The sequence below is a fragment of the Mirounga angustirostris genome, unplaced genomic scaffold (genome assembly GCF_029215605.1).
Source record: "Mirounga angustirostris isolate CCGP_5_RB_7025 unplaced genomic scaffold, mMirAng1.0.hap1 SCAF_1, whole genome shotgun sequence".
NCBI classification, from domain to species: domain Eukaryota; kingdom Metazoa; phylum Chordata; class Mammalia; order Carnivora; family Phocidae; genus Mirounga; species Mirounga angustirostris.
In genome coordinates this window covers 213,850,818-213,874,829 of record NW_026991709.1, presented here as the reverse complement: position 1 = coordinate 213,874,829, position 24,012 = coordinate 213,850,818, and the positions used below count along the sequence as shown (strand labels likewise).

Here is a 24,012-nt window from a genome sequence, read left to right as displayed (position 1 = left end):
GAGAGAATCTTAAGCAGGCTCCACACCCAGCATGGAGCTCCACATGGGGCTCAATCTCACAACTCTTGAGATCACGACCTGAGCCAAAATCAAGAGTTGGACGCTTAACCAACTTAGCCACCCAGGAGCCCCAGAAGGAACCAATCTTAATGACACCTTGATTTCCAACTTCTAGCCTCCAGATCTGGAAGAGAATAAATTTCTGTTTCTTTATCAACTTTGTGGCAATTTGTTGGGGCTGCCTTGGCAAAGTAATACTTAAAGGAGTATTTATCTCCTAAATGTATTTCTCAGAAAGAATTGTAAATAATGTGGGGCACCTGGGTGGCTCAGTCAGTTAAGTGTCTGCCTTCAGCACAGGTCATGATCCCAGGGTCCTGGGATCGAGCCCCGCATCGGGCTCCCTGCTCAGCGGGGAGCCTGCTTCTCCCTCTCCTGCTCCTCCTTCTTGTGCTTTCTCTCTGTCAAATATATAAAATCTTTAAAAAAAATTGTAAATAATGTGATAGGAGCCTATTTTAAGAATAAGGCACTAATAAAGCCAACAATATAAGATGCTTATAAAAATTTTCTAATAGTAAGCAATTTTTGTACACAATAAGTGATATTAATTTACATGGTTTTGCCACATTTACTGACATAGGGTTTCCCTCCTGTGGGAGTTCCTGTCTTTTTTTTTTTTTTTTAAGGATAGGGGATTACAGAAATCTTTCCCCACACTGCTTACATTTAGAGTTTCTCCCCACTGTGATTTCTCACATGTCTTTGTAGGGATGAGAGTCTACTGAAGATTTTACCACATTCCTTACACTTACAGGGTTTCTCTCTACTATGAGTTCTCAAATGTCCTCGAAATGATGATGACCAACTGAAAGCTTTCCCACATTGCTTACATATATAGGGTTTCTCTCCAGTGTGAATTCTCACATGTGTTCTAAAGTATGAGAGACTGCTGAGGCTTTCCCACATTCATTACATGCATACGGTTTTTCTCCTGTGTGAGTTCGCAGATGTCCCTTAAAGGATGAGGGGGAACTGAAGGATTTCTGGCACTGTTTACATTCATAAGGCTTTTCTCCAGAGTGTGTTCTCATGTGAATCCTAAGGTCAGAGGGCCAACTGTAGGCCTTCCCACATTCCACACATTTATAGGCTTTCTCTCCAGTGTGCATTCTTGCATGTATGATCAAGTAAAAAGAATGAAGAAAGGCTTTCCCACATTCCTTACATTCATAGGCTTTCTCTGCGCTGTGAACCTTCGCATGTTTTCTAAGAGACGAGGGAGAAGAGAATGATTTCTCACATTCTCTACAGGCATAGAGTTTCTCAACAGTATGAGTCTCCCTATGTGTCCAGAGGTTTGAGGGAGATCTGAAGGTTTTCCCACACTTTTCACATTCATAAGGCTTCTCTCCAGTGTGGATTCTTATATGGACCCTAAGTTTGGAGAAGTATATAAAGGCTTTTCCACATTCTTTACATGTATAGGGTTTCTTTTCAGTGTGAGCTCTTATGTGTGCTCTAAATGATGAGTAACAAATAAAAGTTTTCCCACATTCCTTACATTGATGGGGTTTCTGTCCATGTTGAGATGATGTTATGGGACTCTTTAGGGGTGTAGTATCCATGATGGCTTTTTCAAACATAATGTATTCACAGGAATTTACTCCAGTAGGAAGTCTCTTATGCACAATAAAATTTGAAATCTGATTGGTTTCTCCACATTGATTACTTCCATTATTTTCTGAGGGTATCCCCACCACATGACACCTGTTAAAAATAGGCATCATGTTACCAATGATTAGCTAACAATTCATTGATGGCTTTTAATGATTAATAGGATTACATTTTTACCATTTTCAGTGAATGTGTACATTTTCTGCCCTGTCAGAACTGTTCTAAAGTGGTATATAAGCTGAATGCTCTGACTGAGGGCTCAAGCCCTTGTACCATTTCAGTGTTTTTTACATACTGCATTTTGTTTCCTGATAGCTGTTTACAGTGGAACTGTCTCAAATAATCAACATGTGCACCACTTTTATAAAACTGGTAAAAATGCTCTGAATACCTAACATCTGATGTATACCTACATATGTACACAGACACATACATTACTATCATGGCATACTCAGACTCTCTCCTGAGACCTCCTTTCTCTCAAGTCTATGCCACTCACCTCGTACATGTCCCCGCGTTCTTGTGCTGATGTTCAATGCCAGGGCATTTCCAGTTTTCACCTACAATGAGGAACCAGGAATATTTCTTCTGAATCTTATTATATTCCATTCATGTCATATTTCTTCCCTAAACATATGCTATAGAGGATTCGACCTACTGATTTTCAGTGTCATAATATGAAAAATAGCAACAAAATTTACTTACTTTCTTTGGAAAGAACTGGTGAGATGAAGGCAAAAAAGATAAATTGGAAACATTCATTTCTTTTCAAATAGTGATCCAAAAATTAAACAAATATTATAAGGAAGAATGTACTTTTGAGCAAAAAAACACAACAAACTTTGAAGAGTTTTGTCTATGTCAGGACATTGACAACAATAAGGACAAGAGGTCAAAATGGTGGGCAATTTACTGGAAATGCTTCCATGAAGATTGAGACTTCTGGTGACATAAATGCCCTATTGTCAGAAAAGCAACATGGGAAGGAATTGGACAAAATGCACATGCTCAATACTAACTTTAAAAGAGAAAATATGGAAGGTTCTTCAGTGTGAACAAGGACCTTTGTGAGGATGGATGAAAAGTAAAAAAAAAAAAAAAAAAAAAAGACACTAAGATATCTGACAAAATTCAACTTCCTCAGGAAGAAGAGTAATTTTTTTTATTAATATTTCCAATTGTAATGCTTGCTCCTCTTAAGGCACAGAGTTATAATCCTTACAGAGGCTAAAAGCATTTAAGAGAGAAAGCGGTTCAAATATGTACAGTAGAAAGTTATTAGACTATATGCTCTAGTACTGTGACCATGTCTGTCTGTCTTCCTTAGCAATTAATTCCCATTGTTCAGCTCAAGTTTTGGAACAAGCTCAGTAGCTTGCAGGTAAGTGAAGGGGTGGAGCCATGCTTACCCAGTGAGGCCAGGTTCCTGCAGGTCTCCAGCATCACATCTTTGTAGAGCCTCCTCTGACCAGGATCCAGCAAAGCCCACTCCTCCGGGGTGAAGTCCACAACCACATCCTCAAAAACCACTGAGTCCTGAAACATCCCACAAATTCTGGTTCAACAAGGTACCATTCTCCACCAGTGTGTGCAGGAGGAAGGAGGAGGCTGACCGGGGAACCAGGACTTGATTCACAGCAAGCTGACACATAGTTCTGTGGCCCCCCATCTACTCTTGGGCTTTGTCATCCTATCTCCTCCCCTGTATTAAACACTCACATCCTCAGGGATGCCAGCTGGCCTTATAGATTTAACAGCATCTCTAATGATTTCATCCTGCCACAGTTTGTGACTGTTTTCACTCTTTCCCTCCATCCAAAGGGTCCAGAACAGTCCACAATATATTGGAGATATGAAAGAAATACTATACAAATAAAACAAGGATTTCCTCTTTAAAAACATCAGTTCCTGTGATGAAAAGGATTTCTTCTCTTTCTTCACTGTCCTCTACAGGCCTCAGCACATGAAGCCAACGTTGGACCTAGATGAGGTTTTTTGTTTTTGTTTTTGTTTTTGTTTTTAAAGATTTATTTATTTGAGAGAGAGAGAATGAGAGACAGAGAGCATGAGAGGGAGGAGGGTCAGAGGGAGAAGCAGACTCCCTGCCGAGCAGGGAGCCCGTTGCGGGACTCGATCCTGGGTCTCCAGGATCATGACCTGAGCCGAAGGCAGTCGCTTAACCAACTGAGCCACCCAGCTGCCCCGGACCTAGATGAAGTTTTAATGAATGAAAACATGTTGAGGGTCTGAGAGCATTTCCTGCTTTTCTGCTCACCAACAATTTGATTCTTAAGGGGTCTGCTTATGCCCAACCTTCAACCCAGGCCCTGAGATAGATATATTTCCTTGAACGCCAATGCACTATAAACTGGCAGGTCCACCTAGTGGAATAATATTCTTTTGAGAGGCATTAATATTTACTTATCTGTCTCCTGTTTTTCTATGAAACAGCAATCCTTCCCTTCCTACATTCTCTCTAGGAGACAGGCAGTGTACTGACAAACTGGAGCTAGGCAGGAGTTCAGACCTCACCACAGGGCCTGCATTCATGGTGTGGGTGCTGACAACCACCAGTTCTGGGTGATGGCTCTTCCTCAACACACAGACTGACATCCCAAGATGCCAGAACAGCCTTGTCTGTCCCAGAAAAGTGTGCCCTGGTTCTTTCTGCCTGTGAAGAAGCAGTTATGAGTTCCATGTAGAAGTGAATTAAGTGAAGTCCAGAAGGGTTTGCCTATGAATTTGCTGAGATCATAAAATTCATAAAGGATCAGGCAGCACTTTCCTCCAGAAATTTGTTCCCACTGTCTGAAAATCCAGAGGCACTGATTTATACACCAGCCTCTTGGGTCTCTACACACAATAAGCATTCCACACCCTTTGGCATGCAGACAAGCATAACTGCCCAGCCCCTGAACATGGATTCCATTGGCCTGCAGGATCCCCAGGAAGCCTGGTCTTTGAGAAAGTGCATCATTTCACTGGCTTCTGCGTGCAGAGGTGTGAATATAGGCTACCTCACTGCCATACAGGGGCTGCAATTTGCCTGAATAATAAACAGCAGCACAACTTGAAGGCTCCAGAATGGGAACACACTTCTTGTGAGGTCAGTAAGTAAAGCTGCACTGGGTCTCCTAGTTTCTCAGTACACTAGTGTCTAATGTTGTCTCACAACAAATTTTCATCCACAGACAAATTCAATCAACTCTTCCACTGCTGTGTGTCAGGTGATATTTTAAAGCCATCAAAGCCCACAACAGCCTCAAGTCAATCTTAACAATACAGTGTACTACTGAGCATCCCTGATGTGTGAAATACTTTACACAGAGATTTCCAACCATTAGCTTATTTGTTTCTCATAAAAATCTCCCAAGTAGATATTATAATCAGTATGGGGAAAGCTAAAAGGACAGTCAAGAACACACTCAATGTTACCCAATTTGAATGTTGTAAGTCGGCTTGCCTTCAAAGCCTAAAGTCCTAGTAGCTGCATTTCTGGACATACATACACCTTACGATAATATGATTATGGCTGTTATTCAACATGAGTAACAACCTAGAGCGGGGGTCAGAAAGCTGTATACAAAGGTCAGATAGTACATCATTTAGGCTTTTCCAGCCATGTGGTTTCTGTTGCAACATGCTCAGCTATGCCTTTGTTTAGGCGGTAATTCCTACTACATGCAGCTACAAAGGTAAAGTGCTTTTAAAAGAGGAAAATTCTGAACCACTTGTGTCTTAAATTCTCATGGGGGAGGAAAATAAGGAAATCTGCTATAATCTAGGTGAAGGGTAACCGCTCTAAATAAAATACAGACAGTGAAGGCATATGGAATGAGAAGGTGAGCGAGTCAAACTGGGACAGGGTAAAATCAAAACAGTAAAAGATCAACAGATCCATAAATCCAGAAAACAAACTCATGGATGCCAGAGGGGAAGGGGGTAGGAAGATGGGTGAAGAGGAGTGGGAGGTACAGGCTTCTAGAATAACTCATGGGGTTAGAAGGTACAGCATGGAAATATCGTCACTGGCATTGTAATAGCTTCATATGGTGACAGATGGTGGCTACACTTGTGAACATAACATAATGCATAGCATAGCATATAGACTTGTGGAATCACTATGTGGTAAACCTCAAATTAATGTAATGTTGTGTGTCAACTATACTTAAAAAACAAAACAAAAAAAACCCCATGGGGTGCCTGGGTGGCTCAGTCAGTTAAATGTCTGCCTTCAGCTCAGGTTGTGATCCTGGGGTCCTGGGATCGGGCCCCACACTGGGCTCCCTGCTCAGAGGGGAGTCTGTTTCCTCTGCCTCCCCCCCTCTTGTGCTCTCTCTGTTTGCTCACTCTCTCAAATAAATAAGTAAAAACCTTTAAAAACAACAACACAAAACAAAAACCCAAAACAATAAAATAACCATCTAAGTAACACTAAAAATTGAGACCTTGACTTGACTGTTGTTGTTTTTTGGCTTGATTTGTTTTTAAATACCACTGCATTTTTCAACTCTTAAGAATTAGAAACTGGGGCGCCTGGGTGGCTCAGTTGGTTAAGCGACTGCCTTCGGCTCAGGTCATGATCCTGGAGTCCCTGGATCGAGTCCCGCATCGGGCTCCCTGCTCGGCAGGGAGTCTGCTTCTCCCTCTGACCCTCCCCCCTCTCATGTGCTCTCTCTCATTCTCTCTCTCTGAAATAAATAAATAAAATCTTTTTTTTTTAAAGATTTTTTATTTATTTATTTGACAGAGACAGCGAGAGAGGGAACACAAGCAGGGGGAGTGGGAGAGGGAGAAGCAGGCTTCCCTCTGAGCAGAGAGCCTGATGTGGGGCTCGATCCCAGGATCCCGGGATCATGACCTGAGCCGAAGGCAGACGCTTAACGACTGAGCCACCCAGGCGCCCCAAATAAATAAAATCTTAAAAAAAAAAAAAAAGAATTAGAAACTGAATGTCACAATTTCACAAAGTCTCAGGAAAGATTTCAAGTGCTGGTCAACTTCACCATGTCCCAATGGAGAGACACTGGAATCAAATAAGTCTGGTCCAGGGGGCACTGGAATCAAAGTGCCCTGAGCCAAGAGCAGAAAGATCATCTGTATCAATGGGCTACAAATGAGCTGAAGGGTTTGAAAAAAGAGCAGCTGCATAAAAGAAGAAAGAGTAGAAAGAAACATCCAGGGCAAAATTAAAGATATAAAAAGAAGGGGCGCCTGGGTGGCTCAGTCGTTAAGCGTCTGCCTTCAGCTCAGGTCATGATCCCTGGTCAGGGTCCTGGGATCGAGCCCCGCATCGGGCTCCCTGCTCCACAGGAAGCCTGCTTCTCCCTCTCCCTCTCCCCCTGCTTGTGTTCCCTCTCTCGCTGTCTCTCTCTGGCAAATAAATTTAAAAAAAAAAAAGATATAAAAAGAAGGCTAAAGATATATCTCCTGAGGTGCTAGGGTTGCTGTGTGGGTGGGTTTTGGTGGCAAGCTCCTTTGGTGGGTGGCTTGCACTCACTAGGGCAGCACCTCAGAGACGATGGTGGAAGGAGATAATTGCAACACCATCCAGCTGGCTGCAGAGACTGCAAGTCTGGAAGAGCAGCTGCAGGGATGGGGAGAAGTGATGCTGATTGCTGATAAAGTCCTCAGATGGGAAAGAGCCTGGTTTTCACCTGCCATCATGGGTGTGGTTTCTTTGGTGTTTCTCTATCTAATATCTAGATCCATCTGTTCTGTCCGGTGTTTCCTGTTTTGTTATGTTTTTATGCTTGGCTGACTACCTTGTTCCCATTCTAGCTCCTAGAATTTTGGGCTCCAATAAATGGACCCTGAGCAACAGCAAAGATTCCATGAAATTTGTAGCAATCTGGTAAAAACTCGACGCAGAGGGGCACCTGGGTGGCTCAGTTGGTTAAGCGACTGCCTTCAGCTCAGGTCATGATCTCAGGGTCCTGGGATCGAGCCCCGCATCAGGCTCCCTGCTCAGCGCGAAGCCTGCTTCTCGCTTTCCCACTTCCCCTGCTTATGTTCCCTCTCTTGCTGTCTCTCTCTGTCAAATAAATAAATAAAATCTTAAAAAAAAAAAAAAAGACGCAGAGCTGTGGGCTGGTGGAAACGCCTCTTTACACTAAAGGAAGAAAAGCCTAAAATGTACTTCGTGACCATGATTGTTTCTCTTGCTGCAGTTGCTTGGGTGGGACAGCAAGTCCACAGCCTGCTGCTCACCTATCTGATAGTGACTTTCTTACTGTTGCTTCCTGGATTAAACCAGCATGGAATCATTTTGAAGGGGAAAAATAAAAAAAGCTGGAATCCTAAATATATATATACACACATTACTACCCTAAATAGAGTAATGAATAATGTGCATAATAAATCAAAACCAAGCTGCACACACATTTTATTTCAGGAATGCAAGAATGTCTAAAAATTGATCCATCAATTAGTACATTTTACTTTAAAAAAAAAAGAGGCGAATGATCTAACATTTTAAAATTCTGAGTACTGTAAGGGGCACCTTGGGTGGCTCAGTCGGTTAAGTGTCCAACTCTTGATTTTGGCTCAGGTCATTATCTAAGGGTTGTGGGATCCAGCCCCATGTCGGGCTCCACGCTCAGCGCAGAGTCCGCTTGTCCTTCTCTCTCCCTGCTTCTCTTCCTGCTCACAGGTTCTCTTTCTGATAAATATGTGAATAAATGAATAAAATCTCTAAAAATAAATAAGCAAAATTCTGAGTACTTCTCTAATATTCAGATGTTGAAAGTTTAAAGTTGCTTAAAGAAAATGAGAGTGTTTTTTTATTTTATTTTATTTTTTTAAGATTTTATTTATTTGACAGAGAGAGACAGCGAGAGAGGGAACACAAGCAGGGGGAATGGGAGAGGGAGAAGCAGGCTCCCCGCTGAGCAGGGACCTTGATATGCGGCTCAATCCCAGGAGGCTGGGATCATGACCTGAGCCAAAGGCAGATGCTTAATGACTGAGCCACCCAGCACCCCTAAAAGAGTGTATTAAAATATTAACAGAAAGAAAACAAAAATCCCAAATTGTTTTACAGGCCAGTTGTACTAAATACTAAAAGGATTAATAATTCTACCTGTAGAAAATAATTCCTTTTTCAGAGATATGCCAAGAGCAGAGCAATATAACTGGGGGGGGGGGGCGGGGAAGGGGTGAGGGGGAGGAGGTAAATATAACATTAACAAATATAAGTGCAAACGTCTATAAAAAAAAAACAACAAACCACACATTACTACCCTAAATAGAGTAATGAATAATGTGCATAATAAATCAAAACCAAGCTGCAAACTCATTTCAGGAATGCAAGAATGTCTAAAAATTGATCCATTAATTAGTACATTTTACTCCATTAATAGAAAATATAGAAAAATCAAAATTCATGTCCTTACATCTTAAGCAATGAGCGATATATTACTATTATTAATGTATAGCAACATTTAATACCCTGGAACTAGAAGGACATGGCTAATTGTGAAAGATGGTGCATGAAAACACCTACTGCAATGTTGAGTGAAAAATTTGTAGTAAAAAGAGTTCCCTTGTCAAGAAGGCAAGACACACAGTGTTCCTTATTGTACACTGAACTGGATGGAAGCCCTGGTGAATCACGAACAAGAAATGAAAGGCAAAATGATAGGAGAAGAAAAAGACTGAACTATCATCATGTGCAGATAAGATACTGCATATAAATATTCAAATAATTTACAGATGGTTAGTAATTAAAATCTCTACCTGCACTTCACAGAGACACCGGTTAAACGAATAATGCTCAAACATGAATTTACTTCTATGTACCAGTAACAGTATTCTTAAAGATACCATTTAAATCCGCCCAATACTGGATGCACAGTAATAAACCCAACAGAGGTTTTGCCTTTCAATCCAGAGACATACCAAGTCCATGGATCGGAAAGCTCAATTCGGTAAGACGTAAATCTACAGATTCGATGCGATCCCGACTCCTCCTCTGTCCTTGGACTTCAAGTGCTGACCCTGATCCTAGCTTTCCACATGGGAGAAACTCAGTCCGCGGGCACCGCAATCCATCCACCTCATGAAACGTCTCTCAGGTGCGCAGTGTGCCAGACCCTCTCTCCGTGTAAGGGACCTGACGGGGCGCCGGGACCCCCCACCCCCCGGCCGGGGGCGGACACACCCGGGACCGCGGAGCCTCGGGCCGCCTCCAGCCGGTTCGAGCCAGCCCCTCCGGATCTCGGCCGGGCCCCGCACACTCACCATCTCGCGGCCCCGATCCAGCCTCCCGGGCGCCCTGCCCGCGCCTCGGCGGCTCGGGCGGGCGAGAGCGGCGTGCACCGGACAGCCGGGGCCGCGCGGGGCAGGTGCTCGGGGGCCCGCGGCGCGCGGGGAGCGACGTCCCGCGCGGGCGCGATTGGGCAGTGCTGATTGGACAGCGCTCCGGGCGCTCCCTCTCCCGCGGCTCCGGATTCGACACTGCCCCTGGTCGCAGCGCCTCTGATTGGGCAATTTTCCCGTCTGCACCGCCCCGCAGTCTGAGTGACGGGCGGGGCGGAGGTCACGTGGCCGAGCTGGGCGGAAACGCTGCTCTGGCCTTCGGCTCTTTCCCTGCCTGGACTCCCCCGGGATCCGCGCTCGGAGCCGACACCGCTCGCCCCGCTTTGCGCCCGGCGTCTGTCCGCAGGGCGGCGCCCCGCCTGCGTCTTCCTCCTGGGCCGGGAGGTCCTGACTCGGTGTCCTCGCGGAGCGCCCGCTGCCCGGAGTGGGACAGGACGGGAGGGCTCGGGGTCTCCGGAGTCAGGGGTCGGCCCCGCGGCCTTGGGGGCCACCATCTCCCGAGTCAGGCGCCCCAAATCTGTTGGTTTTTAAAAATCTGTATTAACTAGGGCGCCTGGGTGGCTCAGTCGGGTAAGCGTCTGCCTTCCACTCAGGTCAGGATTCCGGGGTCCTGGGATCGAGCCCCGCATCGGGCTCCCTGCTCGGCGGGGAGGCTGCGTCTCCCTCTGACCCTCTCCCCTCTCATGTGCTCTCTTTCTCATTCTCTCAAATAAATAAATAAATAAATAAAATCTTTAAAAAAAAAATTTGTATTAACTACACTTAAAACACCTGAATCTGATTTGCTGCTTTAAGATTTCATTTCTGTCGTTTTAATATGTGATCAGGGTTTTTCCTGACAATGTTCCATTTATACTCTTTGTCCTTCCCTCGGTGGCTTTGTGGACAGTCTGTGTAGCGGCACCTCGGTTCCCAAGTCTCTGCATCCATAGGGATGATCAATATAAACGATAGGACCGAAGCAGGTGTGGAGGTTAGAGGTGATAGCTTTGCTTTCTTGAGGAAACTAAAGAGTCTTCAAACAACTATAAAAGTGTTAGAACTGGGGCGCCTGGGTGGCTCAGTCGGTTAAGCGTCTGCGTTCGGCTCAGGTCATGATCCCAGGGTCCTGGGATCGAGCCCCACATCCGGCTCCTGGCTCAGCAGGAAGCCTGCTTCTCCCTCTCTCTCTGCCTCTCCCGCTGTTCATGCACTCTCTCTCTCTGTATCTCTGTGTCTCAAATGAATAAATTTTTTTAAAAAAATTAAAAAGTTAATTCTTAAAAAAAAAACAAAACCTGTTAGAACTGATGAAAGAGTCAATTTAGTAGGGATGTCTGGGTGGCTCAGTTGGTGAAGCGTCTGCCCTCTGCTCGGGTCATGATCCGGGGGTCCTGGGACTGAGTCCCATATTGGGCTCCTTGCTCAGCTGGAAGGTTGCTTCTCCCTCTGCCCCTCCCCCTGCTCGTGGTCTCTCTCTCTCACTCTCTCAAATAAATAAAATGTTAAAAAGTCAATTTAGCAGATAATGTTAAATATTTACAATAGATGATGTATTATTGGACTAAAATTGCATTTTCATGATATATACACACATATGTAGGTATGTATAAAATATCGAGGAACAGGCTTAACCACGTGCAGGATCTGTGTAAGAACAATTACAAGTGTTTCCCGATGAAGTGACAGAGGTGTCATTTTCATGATACATAAGCAACTTTGTGGGATTGAAGACTTCTCAATGCAAAGATGCACATCTCTCTAAACACAGCCATAAAATTTAGAGAAATTTCCAATGAAGTTTTCATCAGGAACTTCTCTGTGCCTCATAATAAAATAATTCTAAAAGAATCTCTGAAAAGTGTGGGAACCTGGGTGGCTCAGTCGGTTAAGCCTCTGCCTTTGGCTCAGGTCATGATCCTGGGGTCCTGGGATCAAGTCCTGCACCTGCTTCTCCCTCTCCCTCTGCCCCTCCCCCTGGCTCATTCTCTCTCTCTCAAATAAATAAATAAATAAATAAATAAATAAATAAATAAATAAAATCTTAAAAATAAAAATCTCTGAAAAATAATGCAAGGAGTAGCTAGGCAAATATTGTAAATAAAGAATGAAGAGGGGCGCCTGGGTGGCTCAGTTGGTTAAGCGACTGCCTTCGGCTCAGGTCATGATCCTGGAGTCCTGGGATCGAGTCCCGCATCGGGCTCCCTGCTCGGCGGGGAGTCTGCTTCTCCCTCTGACCCTCCTCCCTCTCCTGCTTTCTGTCTCTCATTCTCTCTCTCTCAAATAAATAAATAAAATCTTAAAAAAATAAATAAAAATAAAAAAATAAAGAATGAAGAATTTTCTGATCAGATGTACCAATTAAAATAATGAATAAGTACAAATAATTGAAATGGTCTGTTGCCATTATAAGAGACCAATAGTTCCCAAGCAGGGCTGATTTTGCCCCTCAGGGACATATGGAAATATCTGGAGGCATTTTTGGGTCACTGCTGGGGATGTGGAAGAGCGAGTGATAAAAGCAACTAGTAAGTAGACACCAGGGATGCTGTAAACATCTTAAAATACACAGGATCGGCCCCCCACCAGAAGAATTATTTGACCCAAAACGTGAATAATGCCAATGTTGAGAAATTCTGCAACAGACAGAGAAGTCCTTGGAACTGTATAAACAGATGCAAGAATATAATAAAATATTGGGCACCTGGGTGGCTCAGTCAGTTTAGCCTCTGCCTTCGGCTCAGGTCATGATCCCAGGATCCTGGGATCGAGCTCCACATCAGGCTCCCTGCTCAGCGAGGAATCTGCTTCTCCCTCTCCCTCGGCAATGACCCCTGCTTGTGCGCACACTCTCTCTCTTCCAAATGAATGAATAAAATCTTTAAAAAAAAAGAATATAATAAAATATATAACTTATGGCAAGAGATGATTCAATCTATAGCCCTCTCTTCTAGTAAGAGGGCCAAATAAGTTCCAGATGGATTAAAAATTTAGACATAAGAAAACAAAAATCCTAAAAGAAAACACCAATATTTCTATATACTTAGGAAGTGAAATTCATGACATCCAAAGAAAAAATATAAATAAAATGATGATTATTTGAAAAATAAAAAGTTAAAATGTCTAATAGTGGAAGATGAAAGAAATACCAACTGGGAAATGTTTTTAATTATAGTAACAAAGGACACTATCATTTTTAAGAGCTCTTCTAAATCAAGTGCAAAATGTAGAAATCCGATAAAATGTGCAAAGGCTATGCACGGAAAGTTAGAAAAATTATAAATTACAAACACCTAATAAAAATGTGAGAATAGGGGCACCTGGGTGGCTCAGTTGGTTAAGTGACTGCCTTCGGCTCGGGTCATGATCCTGGAGTCCCTGGATCGAGTCCCGCATGGGGCTCCCTGCTCGGCAGGGAGTCTGCTTCTCCCTCTGACCCTCCCTTCTCTCATGTGCTCTCTCTCATTTTCTCTCTCTCAGATAAATAAATCTTTAAAAAATAAAAAAAAAATTTTTTTAATTTAAAAAAATGTGAGAATAGGTTAGTTCTTCAGGCCCAGAATGGATAATGGGAATAGATGTACATATTATCTAGCAAAATAGACGTTTTGATTTCCTAACTCATTCCTTGAGGTTTATTACTAGGGGAAGGTCAAAGGGATGCTTCTACAATTGCTCCTTAAGGTTGTAAAGCTGAAGTAGCACCTCATTCATGGAGGGTTTCAGATATTAGTACTGCCATCCAGATACTCAGAGATGCAGGTTGGTTTATTTATCACAGCTGTGTCTCAAATGTGGCATCTTTGCTGGTGCAGATGAACCAGGCTCCTGGCGTCTGACAGACAGCTGTTGGGTTAGCAAATGCTTTCTGCCCATTCCGCTAGTGGATACAGTCAGGATCAATTTCCCTTTATTTGGCAGGTACTTCAGTGTACTTGTCTGTGTTGTCTTCATGCTAGATCAATAGTCCTGATCTCTGTCCAGATAGAGTACAGACATGTGCATGTCTGACAGTGGGAACACAAGGGAAATGCAGGGAAAGCTTGTGAGCCTATTATGTTATTGAATTGTCCCATATATCCCATATCCAGTTTGTCCTATGATTAATATTTTATCTTATTTTAGCACAATTGTTAACAATTAATGAACAGTGTTGACACATAATTATTAATTAAAGTCCATGCTTTTTCATACTTCCTCAGTTTCCACCTGATGTCCTTTTTCTGTCACAGAACCCCATCTAAGACCCCATATGACATTTAGTCATCATGTCTCCCTAGGCTCCTCTGGGCTGTGACTTTCCTTTCCTTGTCTTTGATGACCTTGTTTTGAGGAGGACTGGGCAGGTATCTTGTAGAGTGTCCCTCTATTGAATATGACTGATATTTTTCTTCATGATTAGAGTGGGGTTTTGGGGTTTTGGGAGGAAGACCACAGAGGTAAAGTTTTAGCCATTTTCATCCCAGCATATCAAGAGTACATGCTACCAACATGACTTATCAAGGTCATTGACCTTGGTCACCTGGCTGAGGTGTGTTTGTCAGGTGTCTCCACTGTAAACTTAAAGCCCTTCCATCCTGTACTCTTTGGAAGCAAGTCACTTAGGCTTCACTTAGGAGTGGGGAGTTGTGGCTGAGGGCTTGAGTATCTAAATAAGTTTTCTTGAATTCTTCTGCCTAGAGTTTTGCCTATTTACCCCTTTATGTATTTATGCAATTAGTTATATCAATATGAACTCATGGATAATATACTTTGGGTTATAATCCAAAACTTCATTATATATTTGTTGCTCAAGTTTTTCCAGCTTTGGTCATGGGGGCCTCTTTTGTTTGGCTTCCCATATTCTTTTGACATGCCTCCAACTTTGTGGTTTGTTCTATAATTACTGGCTGTGCATGCTGCTCCAGGTTCTCCTCATCTTATGTATTTCTTGCCCCAGTCCTAGAATCAGTAACTTCTCCAGGGAGCCCTGATTCTTTCTATTGGAGAATGGTTTGAGAAACCAAAATCTGGGCACTGGGTGTGCTTATGGCTATTGGAGTGCCATTGGTTCTCGGCTATTATAACTTCTTATAATTACGTATATTTTGTATCATTTGCTATGTGTCTTCCTCTACCAGAAAGCTATACTTTGCTCTCTTATTAATACTCCCTTTTTGCTGTTTAACGATGTTTGTAATTTTGTTCTTGCTGTTGTTTTTGTACTTAGTACCTTTTTAAAGCACTTCATTCTGTATATTTTTCTTTATCTTTTTACTGTCTGATTTATCAGGTTGCTTTTGTATCCTTTAGTGTCTTCCCATTGCCTGTGCATCAGTGAGTTCTGTTACTTCCTTTTCTCATCTCCTTTCTCCCATTTTAGTTGCATTCTTTCTTCTTTGTCACGATCCATAACATTTGCACCAAGTCTTCTACTCCCTTTCCACCTTTGCTCTATTATTAGATGTATATTTATGTATTTTTAAAATGCTCACTATCAGTGCCTTGGATGAATTTTCTCAGATATCACTTGCTTAGATGAAGTTCATGCTCTAGTGGGTCACAAGAGGGGCCAAAGGGGACAGATTTCCCTAAGTTCCTGTAGGTTGAAGTGCTTTTCTGTAGCCTTGGTATTTGAAGGACTGCCTGGCTGGATATAGAATCCTTGGCTCACACTTACTTTCATTAAGTTGTTCTTGTAAAAATGGTGTCTCATTGTTGCCTTTTTTATATGTTAGTTGGAAACTCCTGATTCCAGTCTCTTTTGCTTTTGTAAGCTATTTGATCTTTCTTCTTATCCTTCTCCTTCTTCTCCTCCTCCTTCTTCTGCCTAGAGTCTTGGGGATTTAAATTTATCCTTGAAATCTAATGTTTTTTCTTGGCTATGTGTTGGAATTGATTGCTCGAGGTTAATTTACCCAATGGCCTTTTCAATTTGCAGATTCATGTCCTTTTCTATTTCTGGGAAATTTTTTATTCATTCTATCAGCTCTGTTCCATTGTTTATTTTTCTTCCTCAGGAATTCTGATAATGTGCATATTTTTTCTTGTCTTTCATTTCCACTACCTTCTCTTTGATCATTTTTATTTCCGTTTTTTAAATATCATTTTCATCTTTGTTTCTCAGCCTGTCTTCATTGAGACTATGAAAATCCTGTGTTTCCTCAAACTTCTTCTTTTAAGATTTTATTTTTAAGTTGTCTCTATACCCGATATGGAGCTTCAACTTACAACCCTGAGATCAAGAGTCCCATGTTCCATCGATTGAGCCAACCAGGCACCTCTCTTCAAACTATTCTCAATATTTATTGATGGCACTTGCCTGAATCCATTATGAGTATGACATGTATGAAGGGATTTTTCTAACACCATTATTTTTTTTCCATTCTTTTTTTATTGTATTTAATTTATTTATTTGAGAGAGAAAATGAGATAGAGCATGAGAGGGAGGAGGGTCAGAGGGAGAAGCAGACTCCCTGCTGAGCAGGGAGCCCGATGAGGGACTCAATCCCGGGACTCCAGGATCATGACCTGAGCTGAAGGCAGTCACTTAACCAACTGAGCCACCCAGGCGCCCTATTTTTTTTTTTTCCATTCTTTAGTTTGCTGTCTAGTGTGTAGAAAACCTTCCTTTTCCTCTATTTATTTATTCCTATTGGTTTTTGGCTCCTGGTTTCTTATATTATTCAATAGGCTGTTGCTTCCATTGTTGATTTTGACAATCAAAATTTTTCAAAACTTCCCAGTGGGAGCCCTTTCAAAATAGTTTTTATTTCTGGGGCACATGGCTGGCTCAGTCCGTAGAGCATGTGACTCTTGATTTGGGGTTGTGAATTCAAGCCCCACATTGGGCATAGACTTTACTAAAAAAAAAAAGAAAAAGTTTTTAATGTCATATCACTAGCAGAAGTAGTTAGGAAATAACTGTTCAGACATATCTCAAAGCTATTGCACGTTCAGTTCCAGACCACCACAATAAAGCAAATATTGCAATAAAGTGAGTTAAATTAATTTTTTGGTTTCCCAGTACATATTACAACTTATGTTTACACTACACTGTACTCTGTTAAGTGTGCAATAGCATTATGTCTAAAACAATATACATACCTTAATTAAAAATACCTTATTGCTAAAAATGCTAACCATAATCTGGGCTTTCAGCAAGTCATCACTTTTTGCTGCCAGAGGGTCTTTTCTTGATGTTGATGGCCGCTGACTGATCAGAGTGCTGACTGCTGGAGGTAGGTATGGGTGTGGCATCTTAGTATAAGACAATGAAGTTAGCCACATCACTTGACTCTTCCTCTCATGAATGATTTCTCTATAGCATGCAATGCTGTTTGATAGCATTTTACCCACAGTAGGACTTCCAAGATCGGGGTGGATCTTCTCAAATCCTGGTACTGCTTTAGCAACTAAGTTTATGTAATATTCTAAATCCTTTGTTGTTACTTCAACAGTCTTCACATCACTTCACCGGGAGCAGCTTCCATCTCAAGAAACCACCTTCTTTGCTCATCCATAAGAAGCAACTCCTCATCCATTCAAATTTTATCGTAAGATTGCAGCAATTCAAATGTTAAGAGTAATGAAGAAGTTTGAAATATTGTGAGAATTACCAAAATGTGGCACAGAGACATGAAATGACCAAATGCTGTTAGAAAAATGGCACCAACAGACTTGCTGAACACAGGGTTGCCACAGAACTTCAATTTGTAAAAACAATGTCTGCAAAGTGTGATAAAGCAAAGCAAAATAAAATGAGGTATGCCTATATATAATTAAATGCTTAACATACTCTTAGTTTGTTAGGGCTTCTTCCATAACAAAATAACACAGTCATAGGTGGCATAAAAGTAGTAATTTATTTCTTCACAGTCCTAGAGGCTGGAAGTCCAAGATCAAGGTATCCAAGGGCTGGTTTCTTCTGAGGCCCCTCCTTGGCCTGCAGATGGCTATTGTCCGTATCTTTACATGGTCATCTTTCTGTGTGTGTGTGTCCTTATCTCCTCTTTTTATAAGTACACAAGTCACATTGGATTAGGGCCCACCCTAATGGCTTCGTTTTAATGTAATCCCCTCATTCAAGGCCCTATCTGCAAACATAGTCACATTCTAAGGGCCTGGGGGTCAGAGCTTCAAATTTTGGGGGCGAACACAATTAAGTCCATAATATATTCTAATGAGGCATATAAAAAACCATAATGGGATAATAAAAACTTTCACTGATGTAGGAAATACGTTAGGGTTTGGAGCCGACAGCCAAGAAAGAATTCCTGAGACATCTTTGGTGCAAAAAGGTGGTTTTATTAAAGCACAGGGACAGGACCCTTGGGCAGAAAGAGCTGTACTGGGGCCATGAGGAGTGGCCCATGATATACTTTCAAGTTGGAAGGGGGTTAGGGATAGCATAAGTCTCTAAGGAATTTTGGAAGCAAGGTTTCCAGGACCTTGAGGGGGCTAGCTATTGTTGGGAAAGGGCATTTATTATTGTCTAATAAAAGCTGAGTCATGAGACCCTTCAGATGTATTTCGGTGGGTCATATGCTTGGGGGATGACTGCCAACATGTATCTTGGGGGGTTTAGAGATAAAGGAGGTTTCCAAAGGAATTTTTATATGTTAAAGTAGACTTACAGGATCCTGGAGATTGGACTGATTGCCTTTTGCCCTTAGCAGAGTATTAACATTGAGGCAGCTGAGTCCCTAGAGGAATGTCACTCTGCCTGTTTCAAGGACTTGTTAATGGGCTGTAAATAGTAAGGAAATTTAATAATTTCTCTTTTGCCTTTGTTTCCCACATCATTCCTCCCTGAACAATTTTGACCCTTAAATCTTTAAGGTTGCTAAGGGTGGAAGGTCTTGTCTCCTGTAATGTCGTCCTGCTGAATAGGGGCATAGAGATGTCTCTACCTATGGGTCAACATTGGTCAGTTGGGGCTTATATAGATATAGGAGTTACAAAAGGCAGAGGCAGTTGAATCCAAGGGAGATCGCATGGGTGGATCATCCCGAGTGGAAAGGATCATCTGTTGGCTTGAAGTTATGGCAGTGAGGGAGTCTCAGTACCAAGTGGAGAAACAAGGGAGAAAACAACAAAACATGACTAGTGTAACAAAAAGAAAAAGAAGCCCAAATAAGAGTCCTTTGATAGTTGAAGGAAATCTTCCAGTCCAGGAGTTTAACCAATCATTAAAGGAAAGAGAGGGATTATTTAAAGTGCCAATTTGGGGGCACCTGGGTGGCTCAGATGGTTAAGCGTCTGCCTTCGGCTCAGGTCATGATCCCAGGGTCCTGGGATCGAGCCCCGAGTCGGGCTCCCTGCTCCATAGGAAGCCCGCTTCTCCCCCTCCCTCTGCTTCTCCCCCTACTCATGTTCTCTCTCTCTCTCTCTCTCTCTCTATCTCTGTGTCTGGAATGAATAAATTTAAAAAAAAAATCTTTAGGGTGCCTGGGTGGCTCAGATGGTTAAGTGTCTGCCTTCGGCTCAGGTCATGATCCCAGGGTCCTGGGATCGAGTCCCGCATCGGGCTCCCTGCTAGGTGGGGAGCCTGCTTCTCCCTCTGCCTCTGCGTCTCTCTCTCTCTCTGACTCTGACTCTCATGAATAAATAAATAAAATATTAAAAAAATAAAATAAAAAATAAAATAAAAATCGTCAAAAAAAAAACACCCTTCCATGTGCCAAACAACATCATCCAGAGTCTGCTTCTCCCTCTGACCCCACCCCCTCTCATGCTGTATCTCATTCTCTCTCTCAAATAAATAAATAAAATCTTTAATAAATAAATAAATAAATATCTTAAACAAAAAAGAAGAAGAAGAAGAAGAAGAAGCTCTTTTTGTTGAAGGTCCAGCCTTAACAGTATCCTAATTATAAGAAATCACTGGGAAGTGGGAGAAGACTTGTCTCAAGAGGTAACAGCCTCCCCAAGTTCATCATCCAGTCCAGTTATAAGGAAAGTGGGGTCATCCATTATCTCCACAAGTCCATAGTTAACCCTATGGAGTGGGACATGCTCTGGCTTTTAAGGAACGATTTTGTCATCCCAGCCACACAGAATTGGTCAAGGTGATAGCTGAGTTATACAGTTGTTGGGGGAATCAATTCCATTTTTCAGTTGTTTAAATAAACATGTGCCCATGGGTTCCTGTTATTATCCCCACAGAATAAAAAGCACGAAGATTGTCTATATGAGCTATTGTGGCAATTTCTCTGAAGTTTACCTCAAGTTGTCTAGCTTAGGTAAACAACAAACATTTAGACAATCAGAGCTAGGATTTAACATCCACAAAGATCATTACTGAAACATAATTTTTCTCTCTAAAATAATCCTTATTTCCAGAGATAGCAAGAATCTGCTTTGCTGGAACTTTTTATGAGGAACCTAGATTGAACTTTTAGTAGCCTTTCCAGGCCAGAAGCCAATCCAAGTACTTGCCATCAGATATGCCTGCAATACCTGTAGATGTGGGCGAATTCCTCTTCTCGAGGTTCCCAAAGTATCCTGAGGTCCCTGGACCTGCCAGAAAGTGACATTCTTTACTCACCTGGGGAGGCTCCTGGGAATTCAGTAAGCAAGGTATCAGGCCAACATTTCCAAGGGGCTTTATGGCTCCATGGTTTATAAAGTAAACCTTAGTTCCTTAAAGCTGTTTGGTCATATCTGAGTCTACGCACATCTCTCAAATGTGACATTCCAATCAAAGCTCTGGTAAAATAACCAATGTTTCCAATGGTGTCCTGTTATAAGGAGAACAGATTCTTATTGAACTTATGCAAATGACTATGATTGCCACGGAAGAAAGAATACTTACTAAGACCTTTTGAATTTCAGAGGGTTCAGGAAGAGGGAAAAGTTAAATGCTTCAATTTGTTCACAAATGAATACTTTATCACATTTCTGTAAGTGATTGATATCTTAAGAGAAAATTTCCTTAATCTGGAAGGGCAAACAGCAGAGAAACAGGAATGTTTCAAACAAGAGTCACAAAACTATAATCATCCTTTTAGTTCATTTAGTCCCATGTTACTTATTCTTGTTTAATTTGAATGCAGCTTTTTTTTTTAGTAGTTCTGGAAATTCTTACCTATTTCAGTTTTATGATCTTAAAGATATTGAATACCTGTATTTGTCCTAAAAGTCCTTTATATGAACTTCCTTGAAGATGAAACTCATTTTGCAAGACAACAATGACAAAAACTCAGAAATGGACATTGTTAATGATCCGATATGAGAGTTCAGTATGTTGCAATTGACAAGGAAATTCAGTTATTTCTGTGACACATAACACTTCAATAATCAGAATATCAGGTGATGATTGTTGTAAGAAAGAACGTTAGGGTTCGAAGCCTATGGCCAAGAAAGAATTCTTGAGACGTCTCTGGTGCAAAAAGGTGATTTTATTAAAGCAGAGGGACAGGACCCATGGGCAGAAGGAGCTGTCCTGGGTCATAAGGACTGGCCCATTATATCTTTTTTATGAAGGATAGTTGGAAGGCAGGCTGGCAGGGACAAGCGACCCCTCCCCGCAAGAGGAAACCACCCTTAAAAGGATTTTACACCACCCTGGAAGGAGCCCTCCACCCTTTCCCATATGATAGATAGGTGACAAAAACCTGATTGGATGACAGGCACAGGGAAGGTTAATCAGATTAATACAGTCTGTCAACAAGCCCATAAAAACCCTAGACTTAGAACTTCTGGTGGCAACCCTTTCAGGTCCCCTCCCTCCTCTGGAGCTTTGTACTATTACTTTGCTATCAATAATAAACCTTGCTTGGTGCCTGGGTGGCCCAGTTGGTTGCTTCCACTCAGGTCATGATCTCAGCGGGGAGCCTGCTTCGCCCTCTCCCTTTGCCTGCCAAATAAATAAAATCTTTAAAAACGAACAAACAAACCTTGTTTTGCTTCCCACCATTCTATCTGGTCTACCTCTTCATTCTTCGAAGCAGCGTGACCAAGAACCATGGGTACCGATGGAGAAAAAAATCCTGTAACATTTTTAAGTTCGGAGGGGGTTAGGGATAGTGTAAGGTAGTAAGGAAATTTAATAATTTTTCTTCTGCCTTTGTTTCCCACATCAATGATGACCTTATACCAGAAGGTAACATACCAAACAAGCCTAATTAGTCAATGAAACTTCATTTACAATTTAAATCTTGGGGAAGTTTATTAAAACCTTAGAAAGTTTTAAATCACATGTCTAAATAGGATTACAGATCAATAAGGACCTAATAAAGGCAAAACATAGAACTGGTTTTTCTGGGTAGACAAAGAGAAAACAACCGTTTACATTTTCTTATCAAGAGCAGACCAACAATTCAAGGAAACTTTGTCTTTTTAACTGAGAGAAAGAAGACTTTTAATCTTATACCAGTGAACTTTAAAAAATCCATTCATTTCAATCTTAGTCTGTCCTGACCATACATAAAAATCCTTTACAGAGATTTCCCATCACAAACCTTCTGCAAGTCTCCTTTGCTTTCAGATTTTGTTCCAAACCATTCCTCCAAACAACCAGTCTTATTTAGGACAAAATCACCTTCTTTGGGGGCACCTGGGTGGTTCAGCCGGTTAAGCGTCTGCCTTCAGCTCAGGTCATGATCCCAGGGTCCTGGAATCGAGTCCCACATTGGGCTCCCTGCTCAGTGCGGAGCCTGCTTCTCCCTCTCCCTCTGCTGCTCTCCCTGCTTGTGCTCTCTAGCTCTCTCTCTGACAAATAAATAAATAAAATCTTTTTAAAAATTACCTTCTTTTGCTTTCAACAAAGATGCATTCCCATTCCTCATATCTTTCTTACACATACAGAGTTGTTTTTCTTATTTCCATCAATCTTAATTATATTTAGCAGAATTTTTTACTCTTTGAAACACCTTAGTCTCCAGTGAAAACTAAGTAGTAACCTACTGTGAACTGTTATACCAGAATTCTTTAGATGGCAATTTTATGAACCAATGAAGCACAAAGCATGTTTACCAACAGACCCAAATATCCTTAGTTTCTTTGCAATAAGAAATCAAAAGCACAGGGGCACCTGGGTGGCTCAATCGTTAAGCATCTGCCTTCCGCGCAGGTCATGGTCCCGGGGTCCCGGGATGGAGCCCCGCATCGGGCTCCCTGCTCAGCCGGGAGCCTGCTTCTCCCTCTCCCTCTCCCTCTGCTTGTGTTCCCTCTCTCGCTGTGTCTCTCCCTATCAAATAAATAAATAAAATCTAAAAAAAAAAAAAGTCAAAAGCACAAACCTACATTGAGTAATCAATGCTTAGGCACTATATCCTATTTGGAAAAGACCTACATTATCCAACAAATTCAATCCCACTTACCATCCAAACAAAATGTTAAGGTTTCAGGTTACCAAAGACTTCGAAAGCTAGCTTAACAATTACCCATGAAAACTTTGATGAGATGGACAATTAACCATCATTTTAGTCATCTTTTTGCTAACAAATTGCAGCAGAGATAATATGAGCTTATTTGACCCTCAGCAAACCTTGATAGAATAAAAGTTTCACATTTACTACTGTTAACTTTAAAGACATGTCTAGCTTAATTAAACCAACAAACTTAGTTTAAATACTGAATTTTGTTTCACCTGGATCCTTCCCATTGTCAATTTTTACCTGAGACACTGGTGGGGAAATCTGGAGTGGGTGGTGGTGTTAGGTCCAGGGCGTGCTCTCTCTTCTTGCTCCTTGACAGTGAGGGGAGAAGGAGCCCTGGTGCCTGAGGCACCGAGGATGGTACCAAAGCAAGATATCAGGCCGCCCCCAAGGTGGTGCAGAAACAGGAGGAGGCCAAGTGCTGCCAGAAGGCAGAGAAAGGGTTCCCAGTTCTAGAGCTCATCAGCTCCAACAGAAGAGCAGACGCCATGTTTTCCCGCCAACAAGGGGGAATAGGCAGTCCATGTCAGGCTAGAGAAGACAGGGAATTTCCCTGAAACAAACGGAGTTTCGGGGAATAGTCCTTAAAGTCCCCACCCCGAAGTAGACTAACCACAGTTGGCTCCAATTATAGCCATTAACCCAGGAAATGAGTGAGGGAGAAGCCCCCACATCT

The 24,012-nt window shown here is 42.1% G+C and overlaps 2 protein-coding genes across 4 annotated transcripts in view; one reads left to right on the top strand and one right to left on the bottom strand.

Moving 5' to 3' along the window:
- The window catches only part of LOC123834268 (zinc finger protein 77-like), an 81,727-nt gene extending 71,815 nt beyond the window's left edge, over positions 1-9,912 (bottom strand). The window contains exons 1-4 of one of the 3 annotated variants that reach the window (XM_054505050.2): positions 9,577-9,912; positions 3,087-3,213; positions 2,177-2,237; positions 788-1,770 (exon numbers count right to left, since the gene is read on the bottom strand). In XM_054505050.2, the coding sequence (XP_054361025.2) occupies positions 924-1,770; positions 2,177-2,237; positions 3,087-3,213; positions 9,577-9,585 (1,044 nt within the window). In that variant the 5' untranslated portion in view covers positions 9,586-9,912 and the 3' untranslated portion in view covers positions 788-923. Of the gene's footprint in view, positions 1-787; positions 1,771-2,176; positions 2,238-3,086; positions 3,214-9,576 lie in introns of those variants that run through there. The other 2 variants (XM_064574833.1, XR_006788426.3) reach the window with 2 other exon arrangements.
- Positions 1-17,721, top strand: part of LOC123834257 (zinc finger protein 556-like) — a 66,443-nt gene extending 48,722 nt beyond the window's left edge. The window contains exon 5 of the mRNA XM_064574810.1: positions 17,415-17,721. Within this exon, the coding sequence (XP_064430880.1) occupies positions 17,415-17,479 (65 nt within the window). The 3' untranslated portion in view covers positions 17,480-17,721. The remainder of the gene's footprint in view (positions 1-17,414) is intronic.
- Positions 17,722-24,012: the final 6,291 nt, after the last annotated feature.